The following is a 20,681-nucleotide window of genomic DNA, read 5'->3' as shown; positions in this document are numbered from 1 at the left end:
ATGGATGGATATGGAATGGCTTGTCATTGTATAGTATGGTATGACCTGTCATTGTGTAGTATGATATGGCACCGCATGGCATGCAGTGCATTAGTAGAAAATGAAGTGCCAGGGCCCTCATCTGGAGGCTAAAGCAGCCTACACCACCCATTGCCCGTGCAAGCGCTACCAATGACAGCACCAAACCAGCTACTAACCATCACACTTTTACAAGTGTGACAATTCGGACTATTCATTGCCCCATAAGCTATAAGATTAGCATGAGCGGCAGGTGATAGTCATTTTCAATGTATATTGAATTAGTAAAAGAAACTGTTGTTGTGTTCACTCTAAATCAGACAAACAGCGCTACCATGTGGCAGACTATCATAAGTGCTGGTGCTGCCAATTAAGTGCTGGTGCCGAGCACTGGAAACCACCACAGGCTCAAATTAAGCACTGATGGCATGTCACTGTATAGTATGATATGGTAAAGTGTGGTAGGTATGTTCTATTATTGCATAGTATGGTAGAAGCCATGTTAAATGTAATTTTAGAAATATAAAGTTATGTTCCCTGAAACCAGGGGTAGCGAGGGTAGTTCCAAGGGCATCACAGGTAAGACAGAGGAAAATGACGCCTGTGCCCTATTGCTATGTATCCCTTCGGTAGCCAGTAAGCATTGTGTAATATTTAATTCCCCACATATTACTCTTAATATTAGATTTTTTTTTTTAAAACAAGCAGATGTATCATTAAACACTATATTTTAATTCTACACAAAAGCTGACGCTATTTTGAGTTACAAATGTCTGCAAATCCAAATGGATGTCTAAATAAATGTCCACATGAAGAGCTGCATTCTATTTATGCAAGAGCAATGATATCAAATTCCCTCCTAATGGCTGCATCAATCCATTCAGGCTGCTTTCGGCAGAATCTAGCTGTAGGGCCCTCTGCTTTCCCCTCTCCCGCTTCCTATTACATACTCATTCACTTCGTGCAAGCAAGCACAAGTAAATAGTTCTCATCGGATTCTTAGAGCTGAAGAGGTGGTAATAGGGCCATATGAACCCAGGCCAGGACGAGAACGTTGATAATGTGTCTTAAGGGTTAGATGAGATGGCTAGATGCCACACACGTAGTGCCAAGAAGCAGTGGAATGCTCTCACAGAGCATGTTTATTATTGCTGCAGAAGCCTTTCTAACACACATAAAGCAGGATGATGATGGGATCTGGTTCAAGTAAGGAATCAAGCTAATTGAGATAAATGGCATACCATTTCACCCTTATTTGCCAAATAAAGACCCTTGTGCTTTGGGTGTGTTTACGGCGGGAGTATTGCACGCCCAATAAAGAGATATTCCATTGAGCTGGCTAAGCTGTTAAAGCAGAGGAGTGACTGAAGGACATGGCACTAGGGCCAGGGCAGCAGACTTTGGAACTTGGGAGCCAGGTTAGAGTCCCAGCGTCGGCTGAACATCATGTGATCCTGGGCGCATCACTTATTCTCCACATGCCTAATAAACAAATCTTACTTTGTGTAATGTTATTGGTGCTCACAGAAAGTACTACATTTCCCTTGGGCAAAGTTTCTACAATATATTTAAAAAACACAGAAGCACACAAGAGAGTGGGGTACAGGAGGAGGTCGGGAGCTCATAAGTATGGGCTAGACACTAACTTGAAGTGTGGAGATTGCACAGAAGAACGCTGTTCTTGATAGCGACATGGTGGGGTAGAGAAGCAAACAAGTGAGACAGAGCTGGATAAAACATGAACTTTCATGGAGTGCTTCAGGAAAAAGTAACAAGCAACGGGACAAGGAGGAAGAAAACAAGCAACTGAGCGGGAGGGAGAAAAAAATAGCACCTTAATATGAGATTGACCAGCAGAAGGACACCTATAAAGAAATCAAATTAGTACTTGGGCCATGCTCCACTGAAGGCAAGAAGGCCCACGAATAGAAAGTGAAACCGGATTTAATGACCAATGAGAAGCTAGGAAATGAGAGTGATGAAAACAACCAATGAAAATGGGCAGGCTAAAAGCCTCTTTTTAGACAAAGGATCATCTCAATTGACAGTGCATGCACTGTCTCAAGTGAGACCTCAAAAATAGTGCTTGAAAAGAAAGCACTTGAAAGCACCGGTGTAGCGAAACTCGAGGGGGCCACCCTGCAAGGCAAGTGGAGGGGCCCCCTCCGGGCTCAATCAGGAGCTCTGTAGCCAGAGTGCTGTGCTGAGGTGGCCCGCTGGATCTTGGAGGGGGGCCCCCGTACCGCGGGAGCTGCTGGGGCCTGTGTCACACCCCTGCTTGAAGGACACAGTAAGGAGTCCATGCCCCTTTAGAGGGACAAACACAAGAAGATGATGGAAGTCACTCAAAAACTAGTTAATAATAAGCAAGCAAATGAGTGACAAAGCCAACAAAAGGTAAGCAATAGGCAGGATCTAAAGCATCTGTATGCTAACAATACATCTTGTAACAGATTGCACATGCTGGGAGGTGAGATCTAAAACAGTGGTATCCTAAAAGTAAGCAGTGGAAGGCCATAAGTCAGCCAGTCAAGAGGATGGTAAAGAAGCTATGCTCCAGGGGAGGGACAAACCCAAGTCGAACGAGGAAATTAGTGAAATAAGAAGCAAGTGAGAGTGACATTAATGCCAACCAATGGTAAGTAATAGGCAGGCTCTAATCCCATATACGTTTTTGGAAAGCCCACCAAAGGTCTTTCACAACCCCACAGTTTGAGCTGTCTTTCAGGCTCGACCTACAGATGGCTTCAGATAGAAATTAAGAGCCGCCTGATAGAAAACAAGCCTGAATGAAATTCAGTGAGTTGAACCACCTGCTATTCAGTGAGAGTGTCAGATAAAGAATGGAACTTTCCATCACTGCTTCACTCCTTTAAGAGGCACACATGGCTTTGGCCATGTTCTTAACCATGCATTGGACCAGGCAGGTCCTGGAGATGGACACAATGGCTCCAGATGACCACGAGCATTGCTCGGAAACTACTGCAATGCACAACTACCACCAGAGAAAACGTGAGAGAGTACCCAAGATAGTACGCTCAGGCCCCGAGGTAGCATATGTTGACAATGTGTATGGTGGGGTGGAGTACAAACTACGATGGCCATTGGGCATAGGGTGCACTTTTGGCACTGGGTGGAAAAAAAATTTTTAGTCATGATGTGCGCCATCAATCCTGGGGTTAAAACTCATGCAACCCTGACCCCCTGGTTTGGCCAGGGTCCTTTGCATTGTAGCAGATATAGCCGGGGTTGCCCAATGAATCTGAAGGGGCACCACAACATACACTCTTTGAACACGCTTAACTCCCCCCTCATATTGCAGCTCATCTTTTCCTGTGTTTCCTCATCTCCTGCCTAGTGTCGCTTAGATATTCTGGTCATCTTACGCTCTTTCCCTTTCAGTCTGAACCCCCTTCTATCCGTGACACTCTGCGCCTTGTCTTCCTTTGCTTCTCCATTTTTTCTCCCCTTCCGGTTCTCCCCTTCAGCCTACCCAGCCCCCCGCTGAAGAAGATCAAAGTGAGCAGGAACGAACTGGAATCAATTTCCACTATTTTTACTTTCCCTATATTTCACTTGTTAACAGTTCCAAGAATCGGTCTTGTGCAATGAAAGGATGTCTGTTTTCATTGCATGCTGTCCTTGAAGAGGTTTGTGAGGCGTCTAGACAATAATAGGTTTCAACCAACCCCCTACCTCTCAACATCCGCCTATCCAAACCGCCCATCAAGCTGATCAGCACACTTCAACCTCTGCCTGAGACTCCCTTCCTACTGCTGTTTTTTTGTCTCTATCCTTTCCCTATCAGTGCTTAATTTGAGCAGGTAGTTTCCTGTGCTCGGCATCTGCACTTAATTGTCGACACGGCGCTTGTGACAGTCTGCCACAAGGTGGCACTGTCTGGCTAATTTAGAGATGATCATAACAGATAATTATTAATTCAATAAGGATTAAAAATGACAATAACCTGCCGCCCAAGCAATTCTTACCGCTTTGGGGGCCTGGAAGGGTCCAAATTGTCACACTTGTAGGAGTGTGATTGTTAGTAGTTGCGTTGTTAAGATCTTTGACAGCATGGCAGGTGCATTGTGTGGTGCGAGCTACGGGTCCTCCTGACGAGACCAGGCACTTTTTTTCCTTTTTTTTTTTTTTTACAAATTAAGCACTGTGCACCGCTATATTTTCCACATTGCTTCCAATCAGCTCAGGGTTAGTGCAACATAAAAGCCATTTTTAGGTCTCGTGTGCGTTGCAGGGCAGAGCCCTGCTCCGCCTCCGCGAGAGATTTTGTAGGAGAGGACTTTCAGAAGAGGGCTTTAGACCCCGCCCCTCATTTCGATTGGCCGGCGTCACCGTTTATGGTAAACAGTCGCCTGCCATTGGAAATGAGGGTTTTCTGTTCACGTCCTTTCTCTCAGAGCCGGACTGGCTCGCCTGGTTTGCGTCTGTCATGAAGACATTTCTTATCCGCTTGTTTATTTAACAAGCTGATAAGAAATGTCTTCACAAGAGAGCCGTGAAGGAGCATGCACTAGGCGTCCTGCAACCACGCTGGCTTCACGCCTGGAGCATGCGCCAGTCAGCTCTCTCATTGGTCTGTCGGCGTCACTGAAACAGATGCCACGGCTCTCAGCCAGCGGATATGACGCTGCAAGCCCTTAAGTCTAAAATGTATGCTTTTTATTAGGACACTGCCGGTACTTCAGTCTATAGTGTGTATATTTTAGGACGGCACTTGTATTTTGAGCAGGGTTGTGAATCGTACGGTGCCAGCACTTTCCAGCACCTTTGTTTACATGACAGTCATTATTTTCAATAAGAAAGTGCCTGCACTTCTGACCGGGGTGGTGAATCAGAAAGTTCTAGCACTTTTAGCAGGGGCGGTGGGGGGACACCCATAATGGGACAATAGCAGCAGTCCTAACCATGTATTATTTTAATAAAACGCAGCAGCAGTCCTCGGCGGACAGTGCTTCGCGGTAGAATCACGACATCCCACAGCCAGAGAGCGGCTCCCTCTGTACTCCAGGGTCGGCGGCCACCAGCACCCCTCCCGCTCCCCCTCCACCGCTTCCCTCGAGCCCCCTTCATTATATCCAAGTCTCTGGCAGTCTTACAATTAAGCGAGGTCCAGGAGCAGCGAGCTTTCTTGTCTAACCCCATTATAGGGTTTCACATCCAAGAGCCCGAGCTTCGAAGGAGCAAAGCCTCCCTAACCCCCCCCCCCAAACATGCCATCTGTTTGCAGGAGGTATTTTGTTACCCAAACATATGTACCTGCTCGAAGGGCTCTGAAGAGCACAGGCAATTGGACAGACTACAGTTTACGTAACTGCGCGCTTAATCGCGTCTTTGGTTTAGTTATCTGCTGACACTGGGACATTCATTCATTTTGTACTTTTGCTATAATCACTGTAGTTTTTGGTTCTACTTGAAAGTACGTATAATCATCATTGTGTTCTTTGGTTGCCTTAATTCTGTACAATTACTGGGACATTCCGGCCCTGTCCGTTCATATAGTGCCCCCGAAAAGAGAAATGTTTAAGGAGCTACCAAAAGTGCGCCAGGTGGAGTGGCGCCGAAGCCCACTGAACGTGGATAATTGCTGTATTTTGCTCTCCACCCGATGATAAGTGGCTCAAGGGGGGCTTGGGGGGGGCAGACGACCCCGGGGAGTTCCCCCCCCCCCGGGCGGTTTGGGAGGGGGTGTGTGGGGGGGGGCGTGGCTGGCTTTTCGACGGCCGTTTTGCGTTTTGGGCTACAAATTTAGTAGCACAAATATAGCCCAATTATAAAGGGCCTGGGCTCCTTCTCCCAGCCACCATTTTAGGTTTGGTGACCTGGTGGCTGGGAGATAGTCTTGTGGTGTTTTTTGTTTGTTTTTTGTTCTTTGTTTCTCTTAGAGTTTCTGGTTGTGGGGGAGGTCGCGGGGTCGTCGCGCCTGACGCGGCAGCCCTCAGTAGGCGTGGCGGCAGCAGTGGCCGCCTGTACGTTCCCGAAGCGCCTGAAGTATTTTGTCGGTGAGTGAGCGGGGCCGCCCGCGCTGTGAAAGGCGGCCCCCGCTAGGATTAAGCAGCCTCTGAGGTCGGGGGAGGCGGGCGGAGCGAGTGGTGAAGGTCGGGAGGAGTCGCATGACCGTTTTGTCAGCTGGGGGTGGGTCTGTTGCGGCGGCACGATCTTTTTCCTCCCCCGCGGCGAGTGGCATGTGCGGGGGAGATCGCGGGATGAAGCGACGTGCTTAGTCGTTGCCGGAGGCTCCTTTGCGTGTCGGGAGGGGGGCGGGTGCGCGCCAGTGGTGAGCGTAGCGGGCAGGGAGTTTCAGAGGGCTGTTTTAGGAGAGTGGGGAAGTTTGTGCTAGCGTGCGAGCACAGAGTGAGGCAGGGGAATGGGAGGGAACGTTGGGAGCTTTGTGGGCCATAGGGTGGACATGGTTTTAATGGGAGAGCATGTAGCAGGGCCTGGGATTTGGCACAGTCTTATGGAGCAAGCAGTAGGTTAGTGAACTCAGGTGGTCAAGGAGAGGGAGGGCCTTATAGCCCTTTGTTGTTTTCCCCCATGTTACCAGTGAGGGGGGACTTTGTTTATGGGGGCGAATTCTTTCGAAGAGGGAGAGTGGGCACAGGTGGGGGGGTGGGGTTCACAGCAGGATTGTGTGTCACACAGAGCGCAGGGGGGGGATTGCATTCACCTGTTGTAGGTGAGGTAGGCCAGGGAAGGGTTGGGGGGGTGGTAGGGGGGAGGGTTGGTTTCTGGGCGAGGCGGAGCCGGCTGGTGGGGGTTGGGCTGAGGAAGGTTTGGATATATTTCCTTCATGGGCGGTAGGTGTTCGGGGCCTTGGTGGGGTGGGCCCCCCGGGTTTGTCTGACGTTCAAGGGCGGGATAAGGTGGTGGGGGCTAATGCGCCAGCAGGTTTTGTGGGGAGGGGTCGGGAGCGTATAGGTTTAGGAAGTTCGCTGGTTCGCGGTGGGAACAGGGGAGTGGGTTCGGCGTCCGCGGTGGTCCAGGCAATGTTGGAATGGAGTGGGGATGAGGAGGGGATGGTTTCGTCAACGGCGGTAAGGGCGGTTCAAGCGGGTTTTTATAAGGGTGGGCTGTATGGAGAGGGTTTTTGAGTGGCCTTGGGCCGCTTGTGTCGGTTAGCTTTCAGGGACCCAGCACACCAGTCCAACATTTCTCTTCACAGGGTAGGCAGTGTGGCAGCGCAGCGGACTCGGTAGGGCGAGGTGCGGCCCATTATCGCCGAGGAGAAGGGAGGGTGAGGCCTTGCGCGGCCTATTCCGTAACAGCGGGGGATCCCGTCGCGGCCAGCACACGAAGGTCCAGCGCGACCTCGCTGGCCCCAACGTCACCAGTCCAACATTTCTCTTCACAGGGTAGGCAGTGTGGCAGCGCAGCTGACTCGGTAGGGCGAGGTGCGGCCCATTATCGCCGAGGAGAAGGGAGGGTGAGGCCTTGCGCGGCACATTCCGTACCAGCGGGGGATCCCGTCGCGGCCAGCACACGAAGGTCCAGCGCGACCTCGCTGGCCCAAACGTCAAGACGTTAAAGGTGGTCAGAATTTTTGGATAAGATGGATGCGTATGTTAATCAACGAGGGGGGGAGGACCGGCGTGTACAGTCGGCTCCCCCGCAAGGTGGTTCTGAGGCCGTTAAGGCCAGTTTTGGTTATGCAGGGCATGGTAAGGCCTGTACGGTGGGGAGGAGCCACTTCTGCTGGATTATGAGAAGGACCGGCTCCCCCGCAAAAGTCACGACAGTCAAGGTGGACAGCTTTTTCAGATAAACTGGTTTGTGATGCCAGTCATCGGAGGGGGGAGGACCGGCGTGTACAGTCGGCTCCCCCCGCAAAGTGGTCATGCAGGTCATGTGGGGTCTGTTAAGGCCCGCACGGTGGAATTTGATGAGGTGTTGCAGGTGGAAGAGCCACTCTTGCTTGATTATGATGAGGATACCCCTGAGGAAGGGGAATTGCGGGATTATGAGGAGGGGGGGCCCTCTCATGTTTTCTTGTAGTTTTTTGCAGGATTCCAAGGGAGCGGTACCCCTAAACCAGCCGGTGGTGGTGAACGGCAAAGGAAAGCGCGGCCCCTCGGTGAGGGCTCTTCCTGCAAGGGATTCTTATGAGAGATCGGCGCGGAGATCGGAGTCGGTCCGAGCGTCCTCTTTAGAGCCAGGTGAGAGCGTATTAACACGGGCCAAACCTATATGGTGTCTGTGGGGTCGGGGGGGGAGGGGAGTGGGGGCGGGATGGAAGGGAGATTATATAGGGTAGAGACGTGAAGGACACGGGAGTAGGCGCAGAGGATGGGGGAGTTGTTCTAACACAGTGGCGGTGGGTGGCAAGGAGCCGTTGGTAAGTAAAGAATTGAAAGTTAAAACTCTCCCTTATATGGGGGTGACTAAGCCCTTGGGCGCACACCTAATGCTCGCAACAAGGGAGCGCGTATGGAAAGGGGACTATGTTGAGATTTTGAAGCTTTTGCACAGGGAGGTGCGATATAAAGAGGGCTATAAGGAGGAGGAGTATGAATTGGCCAAGCCCCCTAAGGTACCTTTGACAATTGAGAATTGCACAGAGGCCTTTTTAATTTACGCCAGTGTGTACTGCGAGAAGTTCCCTGAGCGCTGTGTGGCTATATTTAAGTATATGGATGTCATACGGAACGCCCAAATTACAGGTAGTGGTTTTGCATGGGCACAGTAGGACGAAGAGTTCAGGGCTCGAATGGCTTGGGACTCGGAGGCAAAAAGGGGTGAGTTGGTTAATGATTTGTGGTAACATACAATGGGGGCGGCGCCAGGGGGTAGGACCATCTTTCCAGCTAGTGGGCTGCCTCTAGTTTATTTGGCCCTTTCAGGGAAAGCCCACCCGGGGTGGGGTGGGAGGCTCAGCCGTGTCACAAACTGGATTTGGGGCAGGTTGGGACTTCAACAAGGGTCTATGCACACGGGAGTTTTGCAAATACCGACACGTGTGCTCTGAGTGCGGGAAAAGACATCCTCTCGTTAACTGTTGGGGCATTCAGACCGTCAGGCGGTCAGCAAGGGCAGCAGGCAGGCGTAGGGCTGTCTGGCTAGGCACAGCAATCTCAGGGTGGACGGGGGGATAGGGGAGCACAGGGTTCTGGGCCAAAAGGGCTCCTACGCCAATGAAATTGGCAGCTTGAGGGAGCATTGAAGGGTTACGTGAATGTGGAGGCAAGACAGACACTTTTGGATGGTTTTCGGTGGGGTTTTCATTTGGGGTACCACGGGCCTCCGCTCAGGAGGTGGGCGGATAATTCGAAATCCGCATCAGAGCATAAATTGGTGGTGCGTGAGAAATTGTACAAGGAAGTGCGTGAGGGGAGGATGGCAGGCCCCCTTTTGATGGGTGGCCAGTTCACGATTTAATCATTTCACCTATTGGTGTGGTGCCTAAAAAGGAGGAAGGGCAGTTTGGCTGATTCAACATTTGGCGTAGCCTGAGGGGTCATCAGTCAAAGATTTTATTGATGGAGATGCTGCATCGGTGTCATATTCCTCAGTTGACGTAGCCATGTCACTTGTAGTGACCGCGGGCGCAGCTGCAGGCATGGCAAAGTGTGATATCAAGTCGGCTTTTAGGCTGCTCCCGGTTCATCCGGATGATTGGCCTTTGCTGGTGATACAATTTGAAGGCAAATGGTATGTGGACAAGGCCTTACCAATGGGCTTTCTGTGTCATGTGCTCTGTTCGAGCTGTTCAGCACTTTTCTCCAGTGGTGTTTCACACAATGCACAGGTCACGACTTAGTCACACACTACTGGGATGATTTCTTTTTTGTGGGTTCCCCGGGCTCCTCGGAGTGCCAGATTGCTCTGGACACTTTTCACGAGCTTATGGAGGAGCTTGGGGTGCCGCTAGCACCGGAATAGACAATGGGGCCTGATGCTGTTATTCCTTTTTGGGGATTGAGCTTGACTCAGTGGCAATGCAGGCCCGTCGGCCTGAGGATAAAAAATGCAAATGTTGACTTTACTGGACAGGATGTTATCTAAACGGAAAGTGACAGTGGAAGACATTCAAGGGTTGTTAGGTCATCTGAATTTTGCTTGCAGGGTGGTCCGGGCAGGTAGGACTTTTGGCAGGCGCCTGGGCCGGGCTTTGGCGGGTCCGCATTTGCCTCACCATCACGGGCGCTTGTCAGCAGGGGTGAAGGAGGACTTGCGCATGTGGTCTGTTTTCTTGCACTCCTTTAACGAGGTACCACGGGCTAGGGATGAGAATGTACAGTGGGATGTGCAAATGTTTTCGGATGCGGCAGGCAGTGCTGGTTTTGGTATTTACTGGCAAGGGCGGTGGTGTGCAGAGAAGTGGCCGCAGAATTGGACGAAGGAAGGGCGGAGCGTTATTTTTGGAGTTTTTTCCGCTCTTGGTGGCATTGACCATTTGGGGCCCAGAGCTGGAGCATAAGAAGGTGCTTTTCCGTGTAGACACCATGGCAGTGGTGCAAATAGTCAACAGACTGTCGGCAAGGGATGAGCAGATTTTGAAATTGTTGAGAGTGTTTGTGCTGGGCTGTTTGCGTTACGATATTTCAGTCAGGGCTTTGCACGTGCCAGGTGTGGACAATGACATTGCGGATGCTTTGTCTCATTCGCAGTGGGGGAGATTCCATGGGCTGGCCGAGGGGGCGGACAAGACACCAACCCCGAAGCCAGAGCACTTTTGGCATGTCGGCTACGTGGGGTATTTCAAATGATGGTAGGTTCTCTGTCCGTTTCCACTCGTGCTGCTTATTCTTTGGCGTGGAGGGAATGATTGGCATCAGGAGCTTGTAAGAGGGAGGAGTCTTGGCAGTTCGGAAGAGGTTGTGAAGTTTATCTTGGACCTCATTGGGAGATGTTCGTCTAGAGTTACTATTGCTGGGAAGTTGGCGGGTATTTCCTTTAGGTGTAAGTTGTTAAAACGGATCAGAGGGGAGTTTGAAAGGGGGTGTGGTTAGAGGCAGGAACCCCCAGTTGTACTTGTCCGCTGCGTTGGGCTAAGCAATGGAAGATCCTATCGGGTGGGGAGGGGAGAGATTTGGTTTCAAGCATATGAATGGCTCACGCGTCACAGATTATCAGCTGCGTATGGTTTTGGGCAAAGGGTTACAGCGGATTAGACGGGGCTCAGTTGGGACTCATTCTTTTAGGATAGGAGCGGCAACTGAAGCGCATAACCGGGGTTGGTCTCAGGGTGCCCTTATGCGGTTAGGGCGTTGGTCATCCGATTATGTTCATCAATATGTGAGAGCTAATGCAGCGGAGGCGCATGCATCAACCCCCCTTTTTTGTGAAGGCTCATTCTTGTTTCTCTTTTCAGGTTCTGTGGCTGGGCCTCACGCGAAGGAACTGACGGTGTGGATTGTGGGGCATTCTTTCTTAAAATGGGCACATGTACAAGCGTGCAAAAGTTATTTTGGGGGAATGTTGGGGTTCAATGAACGCCTTTTTCGGCTTATCTGGAAAGGAAAATGGGGACTGCTTTGGGGGGAGCTTATTCCATGTCTGAATAATGCCATGTTAAGAGGCCAATGCCCTGATATTCTTTTTACAGATAACCAGAGGTGTGTCTGGAGGTACCTAGTGCACTACAAAAATACACTATCCAGTGTACATCTTTCAAAGGTTATTCAATCACATATATCACATGTATCTCACTGTTATCTGTGAACCAAAACATTTATCAATGAATCAAACGAAATCCAGAAACAGTCATGTGTTGATTGTGAAACAGTTCTTTCTTTACTGTCACAAAAGATCAAAGTTCATAGCTTGTTACAGCGAAATCCCACTGTATTGATCACATTTTCAAATAAATGGTCACAATTTCCCAATGCATTTCGGGCTGATAACGCAAAGCCCTTCGTCAGGGGAATCTACGAAACATAAATAACAGCAATGTACATAATTGTAAAACCTATCTATACACACAACTTATACACGCATTATAAAGTAAACAATTAAGGCTCATTAATTCGGCAGGACTCGTGCCTTGTTTATAGTACGTAGCAGTGAAAGTGTCAGGATGTCAAGAATGAAAACCAAAGATAATGATAGAAATAGAACTGCCAAGTGGATTAAAGATTCCTATCACCACGAGTGCTGTGCGACTAAGCGTCAAGTGTCAAAATAAAGAAATGCCCTCTCCCAGCTTCATGCTAAGTGAAAAATGAACACCAACAATAGCTGATATCGTACCAGGAAATAGTAATAACCACGCTATCCAATGCGTGCCAGATCTTCATGTACAAATAATGGGGAGCCTGAACGTGAGGCAAGGTAAATTGAACAACGTTAGTAAAAAACCATGAAGAGTACACGACTCGGAAAACCAAGTGTGTTAAAGATCGTCTTACCAACACAAGTCGGTGCTGAGTGCGGCAGTTGCTCAACGGAAACCAAATTACTGAAATACGAAAAGAACACGCAGATGCATAAGTGACTCGGAAAGTTTTACTTCGTGCTCCGTACTGGTGCATAAAAGAAGACCGTCAGTAGCTTACCCTTAATCTTGAAACTAACTGTCCGTCACCCAAAGCAGAGAGATTAACCAGCGCCTGCATGCAAAACACTTTAATCCAATACCACAAAGCAAGTCGCATACCCAGGGGACTGCGTTTAGCAATTAAGCCTATGTTATTTAAAATGAATAAAAAGTTTATGGAGAAGTGGTACACTATTTTGAATAAATGCTCCCTTGACTTGATTTTGCTTATTGTAGAAGAACTTTCACTAGTCCTTATTGGTTTAGAAACAGAAATCAAGGAACTTCAGGCTAATCTGGTGTCACGTATGGAGAATGAAGCATGGTCTAGCACCCTCACAGACATTAACACGAAACTAGATGCATACGCTAAGGAAATACACGAGCGAAAAGTGAGGAAATTTCGCCGTGACACAATTGATTATAAGCTGGATGAAGTTTATTCTTGGGCGGAAGTCTACTCCCAGAGACGAAATTGGCAAAAACCAACTACTACTTCTTCTGAAGAAAGTATAGCCTCTACTAGTGACACTCAATTATCTCGACCACCTGTTACTGTAAGTGGTCCACCACCACCCCCATCGGGTGAGCGTCAATCTCCGGTCCCTAGCACATCTAAGGTGTCTTTTTTGGCCACCAGTCCGGCCTCAAATCAACCACCTACGCAGCCACCCACAGAACAAGTCAAACACGTAGAGGTCACCGATTCCACAAAAACAGGGACAAGTCGCCGCACAAAGAAACACTAGTGGTCAACATTTCTTCTAAGTCATTGACTGACAAGCAGATTGCAGTACTCAATAAAGGCTGTTCATTTGTACCTACTTTCCAGTCCAGAAACTTAGATTCTTTGATTGCTCTCTACAAATTTACCAGGAAATTACGCCTAAGACTCTTCTTCTCAACAATTGTCACTGAGTCGCAGTCAGATACAGAGGTTGAATACCTTGAGTTCAAGCCACGTAGCACCTTTGTATCCCCCGTTACACACAAGGCTATAGATTTGTTTGAGACTCTTGTCAAACAGGATATATCTAAGTTCACTTCTCGTCCCCTGGGCAATTCCAATCTATCTAAGAGCGAGAGTTTTGCTTTGAAATCATTGCAATCTCAGAATACGTTACATTTCACTAAAGCGGATAAAGGTGGTGCTCTAGTGGTCATGGACCTCAGCAAATACGAGTTGAAGGTAGATCAGATGTTACAAGATCGGTCCACATATTTGCCATTAGAGTCAGATCCTACAGATGAATTTTTGAAGATATTGGATTCTATTTTGTCTCATGCACTAGAAATGCAATGGATCACCACTAAAACTAGAGACTATTTATTCACTCAATTTCCAAGAAGGCCGAGCCTGTATATGCTCCCAAAAATTCATAAAAATTTGGACGATCCTCCCTTGAGACCCATTGTCTCGGGATGTGACTCCATTCATGACCCTCTTGGTCGTTATTTGGATACTTTCCTTCAACCAATTGTTCAAAGTTGTCCGTCTTACGTTCAAGACACAACTCATTTATTGACAATACTCCAAGACATTCATATTCCTGAAGGTGAACGACTGTGGTTATGTACAGTAGATGTTGTTTCTTTGTACACATCTATTCCTCACATGGATGGCATAGACGCCATTGAATGGGCCTTATTGCGTCAGAATGATGTTAGAGCAAGTAAAGTTTTTCTAGTTGAAATTTTGAATTTTTGCTTGTTCCATAGTTATTTTCAGTGGAAGGGCCAATTTTTTCTACAATCCAATGGCACATCGATGGGTTTTTCCGGGGCTCCCAGCTACGCGAACATTTTTATGTTCAAATTTGAAATGGAGCACATTCTTACAGACATTGCATGGACCTCAAATCTCCTTTTATACCGTCGATATATCGACGATATATTGATTGTCTGGAAGGGGTCGCAGAGTAGCCTTGAAACTCAGATTTTGTCACTTAACCAGATCAATCCTCGGATTCAATTCACACACTTGATTGATCGTTCCAGCATAGCATTCCTGGATGTTCAATTGACTCTATCAGATTCTGCTATCCAGACCACTGTCTTCACAAAATCAACAGACCGAAATAATGCTTTGCTGTTCCAAAGCTTCCATCCATGGCCATTAAAACGCCACCTGCCGTATTCACAGTTTCTCAGGATCAAACGTATTACGTCTGATCTGGAGGTTGGCACGCAGGCGATCGAAGCCTCTAAGAGTAAATTTCTCAACAGAGGATATCCTACACAAATTGTTGAACAGGCGGCCACAAGGGCCATAGCGTCCAATCGTGAAGACTTGCTTAAAAAGAGAATGCCACTCACTGAGAAAAAGAGAGAGGTTTTCGTTTCCACTTACTCGACGGACTCTCACCTGTTGAAAAAAAGCATATTGCAAAGATGGGATCTACTAAAATGTGAGCCAGACCTTCAAGGTCTTTTCACTGAAGTTCCATTGTTTGCATATAAGAGATCACGGAATTTAAAAGAACTTTTGACCAAATGTAAAATCAAACCCAAGGTGGTTCACAAAGGTATGTCTAAATGCATGAATTGCTCACATTGCAATAATGTAATGGTAGGCAGTAGCCTACCCCATCCACGAACAGGCAAAAAGATTGATTTACATTTTAATGCTAACTGCAATAGTCATCATGTAGTTTACATTATAAAATGCCCATGCGATTTATGCTATGTAGGCAAAACAGAACGTGCTCTTCGCACAAGGATAACAGAGCATAAAAGCCGGATTCGAACTAAAACTATCAGTTCCCCGCTTGCACAACACTGGACTAACTCCAAACATTCACTAGCTCAGCTTAAATTTGGGGTTCTTGAAATCATTGAGGACATCCCAGGGAGAAACTTGTCCAAAATCCTTGCACAAAGGGAGTCACATTGGATTTGGTTTTTACAAACACTTGCCCCACTGGGGCTAAATGACAAATTCGAATTAGCATGTTTCCTCTGATCGTTTTTGCACACTGTCATCTTTGTGTATAACTGACATCTCTCTGCTTGGTACTCTATTGTTTATTATGTTAAACATCAATTAATTTTTGTATTTATATTGTTATAATTTTTTCCAGTAATTCATGTACAGTGTTAAAAGAGTCGTATAATGTCAAGATGCAATGTTTTATTTTTTTATTTTTTGAATTTTACAACCTTATTGCACAGCATCAGCTCTTATTCCATTTGATGATCTTTTTCTAATTGAAATACGTTATTTCTGTACCGCTCATTGCACTACACATGGCAGCGATAGTCTAGCTATTGACTTTTAGCCATAACCCGTATGTTTATTTACATCTTTCGTGTCATTCATCTTTCAATATGGCTGCGGTGGTTCTCCGACGTAGTCCTCTTTCGATTCCTTTGATTTTCATTTATAACTCGCATGTTCCACATTACGTAGCACCTCTCATTTCGGTGAAGTCGACACTTTGGGTGACGGACAGTTAGTTTCAAGATTAAGGGTAAGCTACTGACGGTCTTCTTTTATGCACCAGTACGGAGCACGAAGTAAAACTTTCCGAGTCACTTATGCATCTGCGTGTTCTTTTCGTATTTCAGTAATTTGGTTTCCGTTGAGCAACTGCCGCACTCAGCACCGACTTGTGTTGGTAAGACGATCTTTAACACACTTGGTTTTCCGAGTCGTGTACTCTTCATGGTTTTTTACTAACGTTGTTCAATTTACCTTGCCTCACGTTCAGGCTCCCCATTATTTGTACATGAAGATCTGGCACGCATTGGATAGCGTGGTTATTACTATTTCCTGGTACGATATCAGCTATTGTTGGTGTTCATTTTTCACTTAGCATGAAGCTGGGAGAGGGCATTTCTTTATTTTGACACTTGACGCTTAGTCGCACAGCACTCGTGGTGATAGGAATCTTTAATCCACTTGGCAGTTCTATTTCTATCATTATCTTTGGTTTTCATTCTTGACATCCTGACACTTTCACTGCTACGTACTATAAACAAGGCACGAGTCCTGCCGAATTAATGAGCCTTAATTGTTTACTTTATAATGCGTGTATAAGTTGTGTGTATAGATAGGTTTTACAATTATGTACATTGCTGTCATTTATGTTTCGTAGATTCCCCTGACGAAGGGCTTTGCGTTATCAGCCCGAAATGCATTGGGAAATTGTGAAATTGCGACCATTTATTTGAAAATGTGATCAATACAGTGGGATTTCGCTGTAACAAGCTATGAACTTTGATCTTTTGTGACAGTAAAGAAAGAACTGTTTCACAATCAACACATGACTGTTTCTGGATTTCGTTTGATTCATTGATAAATGTTTTGGTTCACAGATAACAGTGAGATACATGTGATATATGTGATTGAATAACCTTTGAAAGATGTACACTGGATAGTGTATTTTTGTAGTGCACTAGGTACCTCCAGACACACCTCTGGTTATCTGTAGTACGTTCGTATTCAGTGGTCCGCAGAGCCACTCACCCTGGTGCACACATAACCCTAAAAGATAGTTTGAATATGCAGAATATTTGATATATGGTTTGAACTAGAAGACCTTTTTGAGTGCATCACAGCTGTTTTTCTCCCTGATATTCTTTTTATACATTTGGGCCAAACTGATCATGGTGGCGTGAAAGGAATGGTTTTATTGCGGGCAATGAAGAGGGATTTGGCCCGGTTGAGGGAGCGTTGGTCGGGTGGTCATATGCTTTGGACGGAATTGGTCTCGCGGAGGGTGTGGAGAGGGGCGTTGAACCCCAGGGCCATTGACAGGGCTCGGATGAAGGTAAATGTAGAGATTTCGAAATTTCTGCTGCGATCTGGGTTTCGGGAAAGTGACTCACAAGGATATTCGTTTTGAGGCGGAGTTTTTTCGGGGTGATGGTGTGCACTTGTCAAGGTTGGGTATGGACCTTTATTTGCTCAAAATTAGGGAGGTTCTGTCCCGATGTGTGAACGTGCAGAGTCATGGTCCAGGGGTCTAACAGTTTTTCTCTATTGGGGGGCAGAAAGAGGGGATGTTAGTGGTGATACCACCCCTTTCTTTCTGGGTGGCGGGGGTTATGTGAATTTGGACATTTTGGCCGGAGGTTGGTTGAGTTATTTGTTGAGTTGGGTTATCGGCAGGGAAAGGATAGGTTGGGTAAGTTTAGCTCGGTTCCACAGTTTGGGTGATCGATAGCTGTAAAGGGGCAGGCAGGGGAGTTTGGTTAACGGAAGGTTTGTATTTAGAGATTTTGATGGGGTTATACAGGAATGTAATGTTTGATATTGTTGTAATGTTGTAATGTACGGGCGGGGGCGGGCTTGAAGAAATTTAAGGGAGGGGGCGGGGTGTGGGGTTAGGTATATGTTTTATTTAGTGAGGTTTAGTTTTGGAAGGCTGTTTGCCAAGGTTTTAAAATTGTAATGTGCACCTGTTCCAATAAAGCGGCCTTTTTCACACAAAGTCTTTGTCGTGGCCTGCTTCCCCCCCCACCCCTCCCTCCCAATTTCCCATGCTTGTACTAGGACCCATTACACCCCTGCAAGACGTTGTGTGCTCACATGATAACGCATTTCAACCGTCTTCCCTTCATCAAACTCACAGGGCCCAAAGGCTGAGTAGGGTTCGGACCTAAAAGGTTAGAGAGGCCACTGCAGCAGGCGCTCAGCCCGTAGGGCAGCCATACCGCAGCAGTGTCCATGCAGCCTGCTGCCAGGTTGTAAAACTAGTCTCTTGCTATCTGTTTCTCCTGTTTACTTCACGCTTCATGGGAGGTCAGCGAACCGGGCCCTGCGGTTAGTGGCGTGTTATGAACTGGTCACGCCCTGCCCCGAAATCAGCAGTTTGTAATTAATGTAATGTCACAGCCCAATGATGGATTTACTCAGTGCATAACACCTACTCCGTCGCAGCAACGACAGATCATGCACTATTCCCTCCTGAGTCCGAATGCGCTTTACAGATTGCAACAAATCTATTATCCTGAAGCCTGCACTTGAAAATTGAAGGGGGGGGGGGGCGACTAGACATTGGCATTTGACTTATAAGGTTGTGCACTGATCTCTGCAGCACACGCTTTTACCCACTGATTTGTTGCGGCTGGGTGCAGCTTCCCTTTCCATCTTAAACTCACCCCCTCTCCCCCACCAATGCGTTGAACCCCTGCTATCAGGTACACAGCTACCTTGGGATGGGCAGGCAAAAAACCACATGAACACAACACAACATACTAGCCTTTCGCCCAACTTCTTAGCTGCTGAGTACTAATGGGGAAACAGTGGCATCTTATTTACAGCACTTAGAAACCGCAGAAATGAGGGATGAAGCGCTATAAAAAAACAAGCATTTGCAATGCAATAGGTCTCGTATTTACGTGAGTTTAAGCTATTGGCATTGTAAATGACAATGCCTTTTATTTATGTTTTAAAAACGAAAACAAAAATAAAAGGCATAGTTATTTGCAATGTCAATAGCTCAAACTCGCTTAAATGCGCGACCTATTGCATTGCAAATGCTTGTTTGAAGCAGGAACTTCACCATACAATAGGTAAGTTGTAGAAAAGCGGATGCATAAGGTGCAATAAATAATGGACTCCACGAAGGAAAGAGAACGATGCTGACAGGTGGAGAGTCATCAAGCAACTGTCATTCTAACGGCAAAAGCCTCAGAGAATTTCCAAGTGACGCATGTGCTTTCTAACCAGAAACTGCAGAGTGCGGTAAATCAAATTTAAAAGTACATAATAAATAAATAAATATATATATTTTTGTTCTTTTCAAGATTTGTACTTGTAAATATCATAAATGACCATTTACAATACCGCTGCAGTCAGCTGTCGTACAGTGTCATCACAACTCGCCAGAAGAGGATAGCAGATTGCAAATATAGGCTTAAATGTCGCCTTGTTACTGGCACAAAGGAGCGCCAAAACAGAAAAACATTTTTGCCTGGAGCTCCAAACATCCCAGACTGGAGCAGACCCAACGCTACTCTTTCCACCCCTCTCTCCCTTCAATTCTACATGTCCACCCTGCCTCCTTCCCTCTCTTTTCTGCTTCCACCCTGTTGCCCGTTCCCCGACTCCCTCTACATATCCTCCCCACCGTACCCCCTTTTTGCCCTCTCATCCCCCATTTGGCTCTACCCTCTCTCGCCCACTTTCACCGTTTTTGCCATACCCTGCTCCTTTCTCATCTCCCTGACCCCACCGCCCTTCAAGATATCGGTTTCCTTCTCCTCTCACCTTCATCTCCATCTTGCTGCTTACTTTTCCTTTTCTTCCTATCCTTCTCACACCCACTCGCAGTCTTCCCCTCTCTCCCCCTACGTTACTCCTCACCCTATTTTCCTTCTAGCAGTCTCATTCCCGTTATCTCTCTCCTGCAGAACTCTCCATGTCTCCCCACCCCCCTTGCTCCCTCTCACGCCGCTTCAGGGACCTTCTCTCAGTACTTACCCAGTCCAGAGACGTGTCCGGCCTTCACGCACTTCTTGATCCGGCTCAGCACGGTTTGGTCGCTCTCCAGACTCTGCAAGAGAAGCACAGGGCGGGTGAGTGTCAGCGAGCTACTTGGCAGCGCCCGCGCACGGACTCTGAAGCCGTGCCAGCTTCGGAGGCTCCCCCTGGGCCATTCATACACTTCGGGCCTCAGACCGTGCCAGCTAGAAGCCAGACCTCCAGTACACCACTAAGAGCCCGGGCATGGCCAGGCTAATCGCCTCGAGGAGGGCCCAAGCGCCGGAAGTCACCTCCACATTATGACATCACTTCAGAACTTTCAACTCTGGTAGTGACATGATTGCAACCTGCACACGTATTATTAAGACGCATTTTATTTTACTGAAGCTACTGTGCCGATTAAAAATGCTCGCAGTTTTAACAAGCATTGGCAAAGCCAATAGGTGGCTTTCTCGGGGTTTTTTTTACCCATGTTGCACAATAGTGCAGCGGCTGTGCCACTTGGCTGAAAGTAAACAAAATAAATGGTCAACGATGGCATCATCATAGCGTTTTTTTTAACTTTCAGGCACGTTGTGTGCCACGTGGCTTAAAAAAACATTATGCTCAACCTGAATGGAGGAATGGGTGGGAGTGGGAGAAGGATGCGGTGCTACTGCTGGAACTTTGGCAGCAGGATCCAGTGTCGGCACTGCCTCAAAATCCTGTGATTCTGGGCAAACCACAGAACTTTCCCTG

At 47.3% G+C, this 20,681-nt stretch overlaps 1 protein-coding gene across 1 annotated transcript in view; it reads right to left on the bottom strand.

The window, feature by feature from the left end:
- The window catches only part of ASAP3 (ArfGAP with SH3 domain, ankyrin repeat and PH domain 3), a 360,613-nt gene that overhangs the window by 288,254 nt on the left and 51,678 nt on the right, over positions 1 to 20,681 (bottom strand). The window contains exon 2 of the mRNA XM_085647656.1: positions 19,941 to 20,013. Within this exon, the coding sequence (XP_085503782.1) occupies positions 19,941 to 20,013 (73 nt within the window). The remainder of the gene's footprint in view (positions 1 to 19,940; positions 20,014 to 20,681) is intronic.

The sequence above is a fragment of the Triturus cristatus genome, chromosome 3_2, assembly GCF_964204655.1.
Source record: "Triturus cristatus chromosome 3_2, aTriCri1.1, whole genome shotgun sequence".
Taxonomy (NCBI): domain Eukaryota; kingdom Metazoa; phylum Chordata; class Amphibia; order Caudata; family Salamandridae; genus Triturus; species Triturus cristatus.
The sequence above is the reverse complement of the archived record's forward strand: the minus strand, read 5'-3'. Positions and strand labels throughout refer to the sequence as shown.